The 14,268-nt window shown below is 47.1% G+C and overlaps 1 protein-coding gene across 1 annotated transcript in view; it reads left to right on the forward strand.

Moving 5' to 3' along the window:
• ssbp1 (single-stranded DNA binding protein 1) overlaps nucleotides 1–14,268 on the forward strand; it is a 62,763-nt gene that overhangs the window by 14,207 nt on the left and 34,288 nt on the right. Inside the window, exon 2 of the mRNA XM_078550491.1 lies at nucleotides 4,367–4,411. Coding sequence (XP_078406617.1) covers nucleotides 4,388–4,411 — 24 coding nt within the window. The 5' untranslated portion in view covers nucleotides 4,367–4,387. The remainder of the gene's footprint in view (nucleotides 1–4,366; nucleotides 4,412–14,268) is intronic.

Genomic DNA, 14,268 nt, shown 5'->3' on the forward strand with positions numbered 1-14,268 from the left:
ACACTGACAGTGAGTGTGAGAGACTGATGTATTGTAACTGTAACACACTGACTGTGAGTGTGAGACTGATCTACTGTAACTGTAACACACTGACAGTGAGTGTGAGACTGATGTACTGTAACTGTTACACTGACAGTGAGTGTGAGAGACTGATGTACTGTAACTGTAACACTGACAGTGAGTGTGAGAGACTGATGTACTGTAACTGTAACACACTGACAGTGAGTGTGAGAGACTGATGTACTGTAACTGTAACACACTGACAGTGAGTGTGAGACTGATGTACTGTAACTGTCACACACTGACAGTGAGTGTGAGACTGATGTACTGTAACTGTAACACTGACAGTGAGTGTGAGAGACTGATGTACTGTAACTCGCTGACAGTGAGTGTGAGAGACAGATGTACTGTAACTGTAACACACTGACAGTGAGTGTGAGAGACGGATGTACTGTTACTAACACGCTGACAGTGAGTGTGAATGCCTGATTTACTGTTACTGTAACACTGACAGTGTGTGAGAGGCTGATGTACTGTAACTGTAACACTGACAGTGAGTGAGAGAGATTGATGTACTGTAACGGTAACACATTGAAAGTGAGTGTGAGAGACAGATGTACTGTAACTGTAACACTGACAATGAGTGTGAGAGACTGATGTACTGTAGCTGTAACACTGACAGTGAGTGTGATAGACTGATGGCAGTTACTGTAACACAGTGACAGTGAGTGTGTCAGACTTATTTACTGTAAATGTAACACACTGACAGTGAGTGTGTGAGACTGATGTAGTGTAACTGTAACACACTGACAGGGAGTGTGAGAGACTGGTGTACTGTAACTGTAACTCACTGTCAGTAAGCTTGTCAGACTGACGTGCGTTAACTGTAACACACTGATAGTGAGTTTGAGAGACTGATGTACTGTAACTGTAACACTGACAGTAAGTGTGCGAGAATGATGTACTGTTACTGTAACACACTGACTGTGAGGGTGAGAGCCTGATGTACTGTAACTGGAACACACTGACAGTGAGTGTGTCAGACTCATGTACTGTAACTGTAAGAGACTGACAGTGAATGAGGGAGACTGATCTACTGTAACTGTTTCCCCTTGTCAGTCAGTATGAGAGGCAGATGAACTGTAACTATAACACACTGACAGTGAGTTGGAGAGACTGGCGTACTGTAACTGTAACACTCTGGCAGTGAGTGTGAGAGACTGGTGTACTGTAACTGTAACACTCTGGCAGTAAGTGTGAGAGACTGGTGTACTGTAACTGTAACACTCTGGCAGTGAGTGTGAGAGACTGGTGTACTGTAACTGTAATACAATCACAGTGAGCGTGAGAGACTGATGTACAGCAACTGTAACACACTGACAGGGAGTGTCAGAGACTGGTGTACTGTAACTGTAACACACTGACAGTGAGTTGGAGAGACTGGTGTACTGTAACTGTAACACTCTGGCAGTGAGTGTGAGAGACTGATGTACTGTAACTGTAATACAAACACAGTGAGCGTGAGAGACTGATGTACAGCAACTGTAACACACTGACAGGGAGTGTGATAGACTGGTGTACTGTAACTGTAACTCACTGACAGTGAGCGTGTCAGACTGATATGCGTTAACTGTAACATACTGACAGTGAGTTTGAGAGACTGATGTACTGTAACTGTAACACACTGACAGTGAGTGTGAGAGACTGATGTACTGTAACTGGAACACACTGACAATGAGTGTGTCAGACTGATGTACTGTAACTGTAAGAGACTGACAGTGAATGAGGGAGACTGAGCTACTGTAACTGTTTCACCTTGTCAGTCAGTTTGAGAGAAAGATGAATTGTAAATATAACACACTGACAGTGATTTGGAGAGGCTGGTGTACTGTAACTGTAATTCTCTGACAATGAGTGTGAGAGACTGGTGTACTGTAACTGTAATACAATCAGAGTGAGCGTGAGACTGATGTACAGCAACTGTAACACACTGACAGTGAGCGTGTCAGACTGATGTGCGTTAACTGTAACGCACTGACAGTGAGTTTGAGAGACTGATGTACTGTAACTGTAACACTGACAGTGAGTGTGAGAGACTGATGTACTGTAACTGTAACACACTGACGGTGAGTGAGAGACTTTACTGTAACTAAGACACTAACAGTGAGTGTGAGAGACTGATGTACTGCAACTGTAACACTGACAGTAAGTGTGAGAGACTGATGGACTGTTACTGTAGCACAGTGACTGTGAGTATGTCAGGCTTATTTACTGTAAATGTAACACACTGACAGTGAGTGTGCGAGAATGATGTACTGTTACTGTAACACCCTGACTGAGGGTGAGAGCCTGATGTACTGTAACTGTAACACACTGACAGTGAGCATGAGAGACTGATGTACTATTACTGTATCACACTGACAGTGAGTGTGAGAGACTGATATACTGTAACTGTAACACACTGACTGAGTGTGAGACTGATGTACTGTATCTGTAACACATTGACAGTGAGTGTGCGAGACTGATGTACTGTAACTGTAACACTGACAGTGAGTGTGAGAGACAGATGTACTGTAACTGTAACACTGACAGAGTGTGAGACTGATGTACTGTAACTGTAACACTGACTGAGTGTGAGAGAGTGATGTACTGTAACTGTAACACTGACTGAGTGTGAGAGACTGATGTACTGTAACTGTAACACACTGAAAGAGAGTGTGAGAGACTGATGTACTGGAACTGTAACATGCTGGTGGTGAGTGTGAGAGACTGATATACTGTAACTAACACACTGACAGTGATTGTGAGAGACTGATGTACTGTAACTGTAACACATTGACAGTGAGTGTGCGAGACTGATGTACTGTAACTGTAACACTAACCGTGAGTGTGAGAGACTGATGTACTGTAACTCACTGACAGTGAGTGTGAGAGACTGATGCACTGTAACTAACACACTGACAATGAATGTCAGAAACTGATGTACTGTAACTGTTAAAAACTAACAGTTAGTGTGTCAGCCTGATGTACTGTAACTGTATGAGCCTGACAGTGAGTGAGGGAGACTGATCTACTGTAACTGTTTCACCCTGTCAGTCAGTTTGAGAGACAGATGAACTGTAACTAAAACACACTGACAGTGAGTGTTAGAGACTGATGTACTGTAACTGTAAGACACTGACAGTATGTATGAGAGACTGATGTATTGTAACTGTAACATGCTGTCAGTGAGTGTGAGAGACTGATGTACTACAACTGTAACACACTGACAGGGAGTGTGAGACACTGATGTACTGTAACTGTAACACACTGATAGCGTGAGAGACTGATGTACTTTAATTGTAATACACTGACAGTGAGTGAGGGTCTGATGTGCTGTAACTGTAACACACTGTCAGTGAGCGTGTCAGACTGATGGACTGTAACTGTAGCACACTGACAGTGAGCGTGTCAGACTGATGGACTGTAACTGTAACACACTGACAGTGAGTGTGTCAGACTGATGTTCTGTAAATATAATACACTGACAGTGAGTATGAGAGACTGATGTACTGTAACAGACTGACAGTGATTGTGAGAGACTGATGTACTGTAACTGTAACACACTGATAGTGAGTATGAGAGGCTGATGTAGTGTAACTAACACACTGTCAGTGAGGATGGGAGACTGATGTACTGTAATTGTAATACACTGACAGTGATTGTGACAGACTGATATACTGTAACAGAAAATACTGACAGAGTGTGAGAGACTGATGTACTGTAACAGTAACACACTGACAGTGAGTGTGAGACTGATGCACTATAGCGGTAACACATCAACTCTGTTTGATTGATTGTACTGTAACACACTGATAGTGTTTGTGTCAGACTGACATACTGTTACCGTAACACCTGTAACACTGACAGTGTGTGTCAGACCGATGTACTGTAACTGTATCACACTGACATTGAGTGTTTCAGAATGATGTGATGTAACTTTAACTCACTGACAATGTGTGTCAGAATGATGTATTGTAGCTGGAACACACAATGTGTGTGAGGGACTGAGATACTGTAACACACTGAAATTGTGTCAGCCTGTCCCTTAACTGTAACACTGTTGCAGGGAATATGTTGTACTAATGTGATGTAACAGTAACTGCGTGTCACTTTGATGCCCTATAACTGTAACACACTGACAATGAGTGTCAAGCTGTTATTCCGTAACTGTAAAAGACTGACAGTGAGTCCGTCTGTGTCTGTGTGCCCGTGTGTGTGTTTGAGTGTCTGGTGCGTGTGCGTTTGTGTGAGACTTCTCCACTGTAACCATCTGTGACACACTGCAGCATGTTAACAGTGTGCTTTTCCTTAAATCCCTTTTCAGGAACGAATTGTGCACCAAACGATGTTGCGAGGGCCGATCTTCCAAGTGAGTTTGCTGTTTAAATAATTTGTTCCTGCTGACACTATTTTGTTCTGGACCTTTGACTCTTCTTGCTTGTTTGTGTCTCAACCACTTTGTCAGATGATGTGACAGAGATGGTTGATGAGGGGAATGCATTTGATGTGCTGAATGTTGATTTTCAAAATGTGCTTGTTGAAGTGCAGCATAATTGGCTTGCCAAAAAAAGTTGAAGCTCTTGAACAAGTAGGACAGTGGCTGCATGGATCCAAAGCTGGCTGAGTGACAGGAAAAAGATACAGTGAACAGTCCTTATCTGGACTGAAGGAAGTATATTGCGGGGTTCCCCAGGGGTCAGTGTTAGGATCCACTGATTTTCTTGATTCTGTAGGAATGACCTAGATTTGTATGTACAGGACACGATTTCAAAAGCTGGAAGTCTTGTGAATTGTGAGGCGATTGAGAAAAACATCCCAGCTGTGGCATATGGGAAACCATTTTTATGCAGAGAGAGGTTCAGATCTGAAATGTACTGAAAATGTGGTGGAAGCAGATTCATTTGTGGCTTTCAAAAAGGAATTGGAACAGCACTTAAAGAGAAAGCAATTTGCAGGGACAACAGGGAAAGGTCAGGCGAGTGCAACTAGCTGAGTTGCTCTTGCAGAGAACCAGCATGAACATGATTGGAAGAATGGCCTCCTTTTACAGAAATACAGAACTACAGAATCATCATTCTCTCATATCTGTATGCTTGGGTCACGTCCTGCCAGTGAAACCTCCTGGACCTGGACATAGGGACAGGAGTGAACCATGAAGTCCATTGAGCCTATTCCACCATTCAATGAGATCAGAGCAGAGCTGAGAGCTAATTCCATCCACCCACCTTTGCCCATATCTCTTAATACCTTTGGTTAACAAAATCAATCTCCATTTGAAAATCAGCAATTGATTGAGCATCAATTACCATTGATGAATAGAAACTGTGTGTGGAGATGTGATTCCTAATTTCACTGCCAAAAGATATTTTGCAAATTTTGATCAAAACGTAACCCTCTAAATTCCAGGAAATGCTACCTTAGTTTGTTTCATTTCTCCTTTTAATCTAACCCTCAGAGTCCAGATCTCTTCGTGTCTGTACCTGTCTGACAGGCCTGCATCTGTTACTTTGACTAATTGGGTCTGAATCTGTTCGGTCCGGACCCAAACAAACGGGTGAATATCAGTCAGACTGTGTCTCGACGGGCCAGTTGGACTGACTGTTTGACTGTGGCCTGGTTAGTTGTGTTCTTGCTACGTTGATTGTGTTGTTAAGGTTAAGGATAAACAGGTGAAGGGTATTGGCCCCAGGTCCCGAAACCTTTCGCTTGGAGCACCACCCATCTCCTTTACTTGGGGGGGCCTATCTTAGTCCTGGCCAGTGATCTGGCAAGAGTTGAAGGCCAAAGTCAGCACTCATCTCGGGAGCTGGAGAGAATTGCTCCAAGTGCAGCCCTGCAGGGGGCGAGTGTTGGTCATAAGCCAACTGCAGTGTTGTGGTGCCGGCTGGTCACTTTGACCCCTCCCCTGGACTTTGTCATAAAAATACAGAAGAGGCTCAGTGACTTCTTCTGGGACAAAAGGACGCACTGGATCGCTGCTGATGTTCTGTATCTCCCGCTTAGGGAGGGCAGGGAGTCACTGGGTGCCTTCACACCCAAGTGGCAACTTTCCGCCTCCAGACCCTGCAGCGATACCTTTATGTTGAGCCCCTCCCTCCCCGATGGTGTGCCCTGGTGACGTATTTCTTCACCTATGACCTGCAGCTCCAAAGGCTGAGGGGTCTCAGTGCCTCCCTTAAGGAGTTGCCTGTCTTTTACCAGGACCTGAAAAAAGTCTGGAACCTGGTTGCCTCATGCCGGAGCTCTTCCCCATTAGGAGTAGCAGCTATCATCCAGGAGCTGCTGCTCAGGAATCTGCACGTCCACCAATACGGATTCCAATGGCTGGTGGAAGAGAAGAGAACTCTGGGGTGACCAGAGTTGGGGACGTGCTGGATGATGCCCCAAGAACATGTGGGTCACACGTCTGTTGATATCCAGCTCACAGCCAATGCCACCCACAGTCTTAAAACCGTGGTGCTGGGTCCCCACTACACTCAAGGCGTCATGGCTGCTCAAGCGTATGATGAACTCCTGTCTGAGCTGACTCCATTTGTACAGAATTTCACATTGTCCCCATGTCCCGAAACCTCCCTCTGGAACCTCAGCCCCACAATTTGAGCCGTCTTGCGGAAAATCCCTCTGTGCCTCTTCATTCTGCACAGACGTGTTTCCTGTGCAGGCTGCTGCTGTACACCATTCACTTCCTCGCCCTCATTAACCATCCGGACACACCATGGCGTTCCGTCCTGCCATCCAGAAGTGGCAGGGGCCCCTAGTGGAGGGCTGTATTTGTGGGAATCCTCCTTTCCCCATTAGGAATTTGGCATGGCGGGTGTTGCATGCAGCAGTCCCATTCTGTGAATGATGAGGTGGTTCATGGACTCCCGGCTGCCTATTTTGTGCAGCCTTGAGGAGTACATGTGTATATAGACTCTTTGAGGTTGCAGCCCCTTTTTCATTATTTGAGGGGGATGCTCCTCACATTTTGGCTGCATTTCTGTCCCACACTTCTAATCTTTGGCCACCCAGTGCAGTGGGAGGCAGACAGGCTGAAAGGCCGTCTTGTTCGCCTGTTCCTGGGTCTGGCCGTGGTGGCCATGAACAGGTCCAGGCAGTGGGTCTTGGAGGGGGTCACAAAAGCACAAGAAATTAGGGGCAGGTGTTGACCATACAGCCCATCGAGTCTGCTCCACCATTCAGTGCGACCATGGCTGATCTCAGGCTTCAACTCCATTTCTCTCTCTCATTCCCCATGTCCCTCAATTCCATGAGAGATCAAAAATTTGTCTATTCCAGCCTCATATATTCAGCGAAAGAGCATCCACAGCCTTCTAGGGGAGAGAATTCCAACAATTCACAACCCTTTGAGAGGGGTCATTCGGCCCCTCTTCCACAGCTACGTTTACGCCTGTGTGTCCCTGGAGGAGTATGAGGTGTCTGCTTGAGTGCTTCCACAGCCAGTGGGTAGCTCAGGGGCTGGAGGGCATCATCAGCCCCCGAAACATTAAATTAAACTTATTGAAGCAAGTTAAAATAAAGTTTTGTCTTTTTGTTACAGTGCCCCTTTAAGGGGCTATTAACTTGTTTATATGGTTTGCTCAGAAGAGTATGAAAAGAATTGTTGGCACATTTGGTTGGTTGGTAGTTAGGAGGCAGAACCTGTGCTGCTGCATTCTGTGGATAACCCTGCTTTCAAGAATAGCATTTGTGTCTAGATTCATACTTCACCATCTGGCTTGGGATGCGTTTTTTAAAAGTCTGACTGTTTGGGCCTGGAGTGGTCAGTCTGACTGTTTGGGCCTGGAGTGGTCAGTCTGACTGTTTGGGCCTGGAGCGGTCAGTCTGACTGTTTGGGCCTGGAGCGGTCAGTCTGACTGTTTGGGCCTGGAGCGGTCAGTCTGACTGTTTGTTTGTGTCTGGACCGGTCAGCCTGACTCTTTGTGTCCTGACTGGTCAGTCTGACTGTGTCTGAACCGAAACAAAAACAGAAAATACTGGAAAAAACTCAGCAGGTCTAGCAGCATCAATGGAGAGAGAAACAGAGTTAATGTTTCGAGTCCGTATGACTCTGTCAGAGCTAAAGAGAAGTAGAAATGTGATGAATTTTATACTGCTTAAGGTGGGGGGGGCGGTGAAGCAAGAAAGAAAGAGGGCAAAGGAGAGCTTGACAGATGCCATGGACGCAAGACAAAGGGAGTGTTAATGTTAGTTTTAAAGATTAAAGAAGGTGCTAATCGTGGCATAAAGGTAAGAGCAGAATGTGCTAATAGCAGAACAAGGGTCAATACTCTGTGAAAGCACAACATAGAAACAAGAGCCAGATGGTCCTGTGGTGGTGGGGCAGGGGGTGGGTGGTGATAAAGGATAAAAAAAAGTAAATGAAAAGCAAAAATTGATAATGGGTTAAAAAAAAGGGGAAAAGACAGAGGAGAGAATTCATGATCTGAAGTTGTTGAACTCAATATTCAGTCCGGAAGGCTGTAAAGTACCTAGTCGGAAGATGAAATGCTGTTCCTCCAGTTTACGTTGAGCTTCACTGGAACATTGCAGCAGGCCAAGGACGGACATGTAGGCATGAGAACAGGGTGGTGTGTTGAAATGGCAAGCGACAGGGAGGCCTGGGTCATGCTTGCGGACAGACCGAAAGTGTTCCGCAAAGCAGTCACCAGTCTGTGCTTCGTCTCCCCAATGTCAGTCTGACTGTTTGTGTCTGGAGTGGTCAGTCTGACCGTATGAGTTCACACTGGGTCAGCCTGGCTGCTTGTTTACGTTTGAACTGGGTCAGCCTGGTTGCTTGTTTGTCATTGGACTGGGTCAGCCTGGCTGCTTGTTTACGATTGGACTGGGTCAGCCTGGCTGCTTGTTTACGATTCGACTTGGTCAGCCTGGCTGCTTGTTTACGATTGGACTGGGTCAGTCTGGTTGCTTGTTTGTGATTGGACTGAGTCAGCCTGGCTGCTTGTTTACAATTAGACTTGGTCAGCCTGGCTGCTTGTTTGTGATTGGACTAGGTCAGCCTGGTTGCTTGTTTGTGATTCGACTGGGTCAGTCTGGCTCCTTGTTTATGATTGGACTGGGTCAGTCTGGCTGCTTGTTTGTAATTGGACCGGGTCAGTCTGGCTGCTTGTTTACGATTGGACTGGGTCAGCCTGGTTGGTTGTTTGCGATTGGACTGGGTCAGCTTGGTCGCTTGTTTACAATTGGACTGGGTCAGTCTGGTTGCTAGTTTCTGATTGAACTGGGTCAGCCCGGTTGCTTGTTTACGATTGGACTGGGCCAGCCTAGTTGCTTGTTTGCGATTGGACTGGGTCAGCCGGGCTGCTTGTTTACTATTGGACAGGGTCAGCCTGTTGCTGGTTAGCGATTGGACTGGGTCAGCCTTGCTGCTTGTTTATGATTGGCCTGGGTCAGTCTGATTGCTTGATTGTGATTGGACTGTGTCAGCCTGGCTGCTTGTTTACATTTGGACTGGGTCAGCCTGGCTGCTTGTTTGTGATTGGACTAGGTCAGCCTGGTTGCTTGTTTGTGATTCGACATGGTCTGTCTGGCTGCTTGTTTAAGATTGGACTGGGTTAGTCTGGCTGCTTGTTTACAATTGGACTGGGTCAGTCTGTGTGGTTGTTTTTGATTGGACTAAGTCAGCCTGGTTGCTTGTTTACGATTGGACCGGGTCATTCTGGCTGCTTGTTTGTGATTGGACTGGGTCAGTCTGGTTGCTTGTTAGCGATTGGACTGGGTCAGCCTGGCTGCTTGTTCATGATTGGACTGGGTCAGCCTGGCTGCTTGTTTATGATTGGACTGGGTCAGTCTGGTTGCTTGTTTGTGATTGGACTAGGTCAGCCTGGTTGCTTATTTGTGATTGGACTGGGTCAGTCTGGCTGCTTGTTTATGATTGGACTGGGTCAGCCTGGTTGTTTGTTTGCGATAGGACTGGGTCAGCATGGTTGCATGTTTACGATTGGACTGGGTCAGTCTGGTTGCTTGTTTACGATTGGATTGAGTCAGTCTGGCTGCTTGTTTGCGATTGGTCTGGGTCAGCCTGGTTGCTTGTTTGTGATTGGACTGGGTCAGCCTGGTTGCTTGTTTGTGATTCGACTGGGTCAGTCTGGCTCCTTGTTTATGATTGGACTGGGACAGTCTGGCTGCTTGTTTGGGATTGGACCGGGTCAGTCTGGTTACTTGTTTGCGATTGGACTCGGTCGGACTGGCTGCTTGTTTGCTATTGGACTGGGCCAGTCCGGTTGCTTGTTTGTGATTGAACTGGGTCAGTCTGGTTGCTTGTTTGTGATTGGACTAGGTCAGCCTGGTTGCTTGTTTGTGATTGGACTGGGTCAGCATGGTTGCTTGTTTGCGATTGGACTAGGTAAGCATGGTTGCTTGTTTACGTTGGACTGGGTCACTCTGGTTGTTTGTTTGTGATTGGACTGGATCTGTCTGGTTGCTTGTTAGCGATTGGACTGGGTCAGCCTGGTTGCTTGTTTGCGATTGCACTGGGTCAGTCTGGTTGCATGTTTGTGATTGGACTGGGTCAGCCTGGTTGCTTGCTTACGATTGGACTGGGTCAGTCTGGCTGCTTGTTTATCATTGGACTGGGTCAGCATGGTTGCTTGTTTATATTGGACTGGGTCAACCTGGCTGCTTGTTTGCGATTGGACTGGGTTAGTCTGGCTGCTTGTTTGCGATTGGACTCGGTCAGTCTGGTTGCTTGTTTACGATTGGACTGGGTCAACCTGGCTGCTTGTTTGCGTTTGGACTGGGTCAGCCAGGTTGCTTGTTTACGATTGGACTGGGTCAGTCTGGTTGCTAGTTTCTGATTGGACTGGGTCCGCCTGGTTGCTTGTTTGCGATTGGACAGGGTCAGTTGACTGCTTGTTTGCGATTGGATTGGTTGAGCCTGGCTGCTTGTTTGCGATTGGACTGTGTCAGCCTGGTTGCTTGTCTGTGATTGGACTGGGTCAACCTGGTTGCATGTTTACAATTGGACTGGGTCAGTCTTGTTGCTTGTTTGCGATTGGAATGGGTCAGCATGGTTGCTTGTTTGCGATTGGACTGGGTCAGCATGGTTGCTTGTTTGTGATTGGACTGGGTCACTCTGGTTGGTTGTTAGTGATTGGACTGGGTCAGTCTGGTTGCTTTTTAGCGATTGGACTGGGCCAGCCTGGTTGCTTGTTTACGATTGGACTGGGTCAGCATGGTTGCCTGTTTGTGATTGCACTGGCTCCGTCTGGTTGCTTGTTTACGATTGGACTGGGTCAGCCTGGAGGCTTGTTAGCGATTGGACTGGGTCAGCCTAGTTGCTTGTTTGCGATTGGACTGGGTCAGTCTGGTTGCTTGTTTACGATTGGACTGGGTTAGCCTGGCTGCTTGTTTGTGATTGGACTTGGTCAGTCAGGTTGCTTGTTTGCGATTGGACTGGGTCAGCCTTGTTGCTTGTTTACGATTGGACTGTGTCAGTCTGGTTTTTTGTTAGCGGTTGGACATGGTCAGCCTGGTTGCTTGTTTGCCATTGGACTGGGTGAGTCTGGCTGCTTGTTTGCGATTGGACTGTGTCAGTTGGCTGCTTTTTTGCGATTGGACTGGGTGAGCATCGCTGCTTGTTTACGATTCGACTTGGTCAGCCTGGCTGCTTGTTAGCGATTGGACTGGGTCAGCCTAGTTGCTTGTTTGTGATTGGACTGGGTCACTCTGGTTGGTTGTTAGCGATTGGACTGGGTCAGTCTGGTTGATTTTTAGCGATTGGACTGGGCCAGTCTGGTTGATGGTTTACGATTGGACTGTGTCAGCCTGGTTGCTTGTCTGTGATTGGACTGGGTCAACCTGGTTGCATGTTTACAATTGGACTGGGTCAGTCTTGTTGCTTGTTTGCGATTGGAATGGGTCAGCATGGTTGCTTGTTTGCGATTGGACTTAGTCAGTCTGGTTGCTTGTTTGCGATTGGACTGTGTTAGCCTGGCTGCTTGATTGTGATTGGACTCGGTCAGTCAGGTTGCTTGATTATCATTGGACATGGGTCAGTCTGGCTGCTTGTTTGCGATTGGACTGGGTCAACCTGGCTGCTTGTTTGCGATTGGACTGGGTCAGCCTTGTTGCTTGTTTACGATTGGGCTGTGTCAGTCTGATTTCTTGTTAGCGGTTGGACTTGGTCAGCCTGGTTGCTCGTTTATAATTGGGCTTGGTCAGGCTGGCTGCTTGTTTGCCATTGGACTGGGTGAGCCTCGCTGCTTGTTTGCGATTGGACTGGGTCAGCCTGGTTGCTTGTTTGTGATTGGACTGGGTCAGTCTGGTTGCTTGTTTGTGATTCGACTGAATCAGTCTGGCTCCTTGTTTACGATTGGACTGGGTCAGTCTGGCTGCTTGTTTGCGATTGGACTCGGTCGTACTGGCTGCTTGTTTGCGATTGGACTGTGTCAGCCTGGTTGCTTGTTTGTGATTGGATTCGGTCAGTCTGGTTGCTTTTTTGCGATTGGACTAGGTAAGCATGGTTGCTTGTTTACATTGGACTGGGTCACTCTGGTTGTTTGTTTGTGATTGGACTGGATCTGTCTGGTTGCTTGTTAGCGATTGGACTGGGTCAGCCTGGTTGCTTGTTTATGATTGCACTGGTTCAGTCTGGTTGCTTATTTGTGATTGGACTGGATCAGCCTGGTTACTTGTTTACGATTGGACTAGGTCAGCATTATTGCTTGTTTACATTGGTCTGGGTCACTCTGGTTGGTTGTTTGTGATTGGACTGAGTTAGTCTGGCTGCTTGTTTGCAATTGGACTCGGTGTGTCTGGTTGCTTGTTTGCATTTGGACTGGGTCGGCCAGGTTGCTTGTTTACGATTGGGCTGGGTCAGTCTGGGTGCTTGTTTACGATTGGACTGGGTCATTCTGGGTGCTTGTTTACGATTGGACATGGTCAGTCTGGCTGCTTTTTTATCATTGGACTGGGTCAGCATGGTTGCTTGTTTATATTGGACTGGGTCAACCTGGCTGCTTGTTTGCGATTGGACTGTGTCAGCCTGGTTGCTTGTTTACGATTGGACTGGGTCAGCCTGGTTGCTTGTTTGTGATTGGACTGGGTCAGCCTGGTTGCATGTTTACGATAGGACTGGGTTAGTCTGGCTGCTTGTTTGCGATTGGACTCGGTCAGTCTGGTTGCTTGTTTACGATTGGACTGGGTCAACCTGGCTGCTTGTTTGCGATTGGACTGGGTCAGCCAGGTTGCTTGTTTACGATTGGACTGGGTCAGTCTGGTTGCTAGTTTCTGATTGGACTGGGTCCGCCTGGTTGCTTGTTTGCGATTGGACAGGGTCAGTTGGCTGCTTGTTTGCGATTGGACTGGTTGAGCCTGGCTGCTTGTTTGCGATTGGACTGTGTCAGCCTGGTTGCTTGTTTACCATTGTACTGGGTCAACCTGGTTGCATGTTTACAATTGGACTGGGTCAGTCTTGTTGCTTGTTTATGATTGGACTGAGTCCGTCTGGCTGCTTGTTTGCGATTGGTCTGGGTCAGCCTGGTTGCTTGTTTGTGATTGGACTGGGTCACTCTGGTTGGTTGTTAGCGATTGGACTGGGTCAGTCTGGTTGATTTTTAGCGATTGGACTGGGCCAGTCTGGTTGATGGTTTACGATTGGACTGGGTCAGTCTGGTTGCCTGTCTGTGATTGGACTGGCTCAGTCTGGCTGCTTGTTTGCGATTGGTCTGGGTCAGCCTGGTTGCTTATTTGTGATTGGACTGGGTCTGCCTGGTTGCTTGTTTGCGATTGGACTAGCTCATTATGGTTGCTTGTTTACATTGGACTGGGTCACTCTGGTTGTTTGTTTGTGATTGGACTGAGTCAGTCTGGTTGCTTGATTGTGATTGGACTGTGTCAGCCTGGCTGCTTGTTTACGTTTGGACTGGGTCAGCCTGGCTGCTTGTTTGTGATTGGACTAGGTCAGCCTGGTTGCTTGTTTGTGATTCGACTGGGTCTGTCTGGCTGCTTGTTTACGATTGGACTGGGTTAGTCTGGCTGCTTGTTTGTGATTGGACTAGGTCAGCCTGGCTGCATGTTTGTGATTGGACTGGGTCAGACTGGTTGATTGTTTACGATTGGACTGGGTCAGTCTGGTTGCTAGTTTCTGATTGGACTGGGTCCGCCTGGTTGCTTGTTTGCGATTGGACTGGGTCAGTTGACTGCTTGTTTGCGATTGGATTGGTTGAGCCTGGCTGCTTGTTTGCGATTGGACTGTGTCAGCCTGGTTGCTTGTCTGTGATTGGA

The sequence above is a fragment of the Cetorhinus maximus genome, chromosome 10 (assembly GCF_964194155.1).
Source record: "Cetorhinus maximus chromosome 10, sCetMax3.hap1.1, whole genome shotgun sequence".
NCBI classification, from domain to species: domain Eukaryota; kingdom Metazoa; phylum Chordata; class Chondrichthyes; order Lamniformes; family Cetorhinidae; genus Cetorhinus; species Cetorhinus maximus.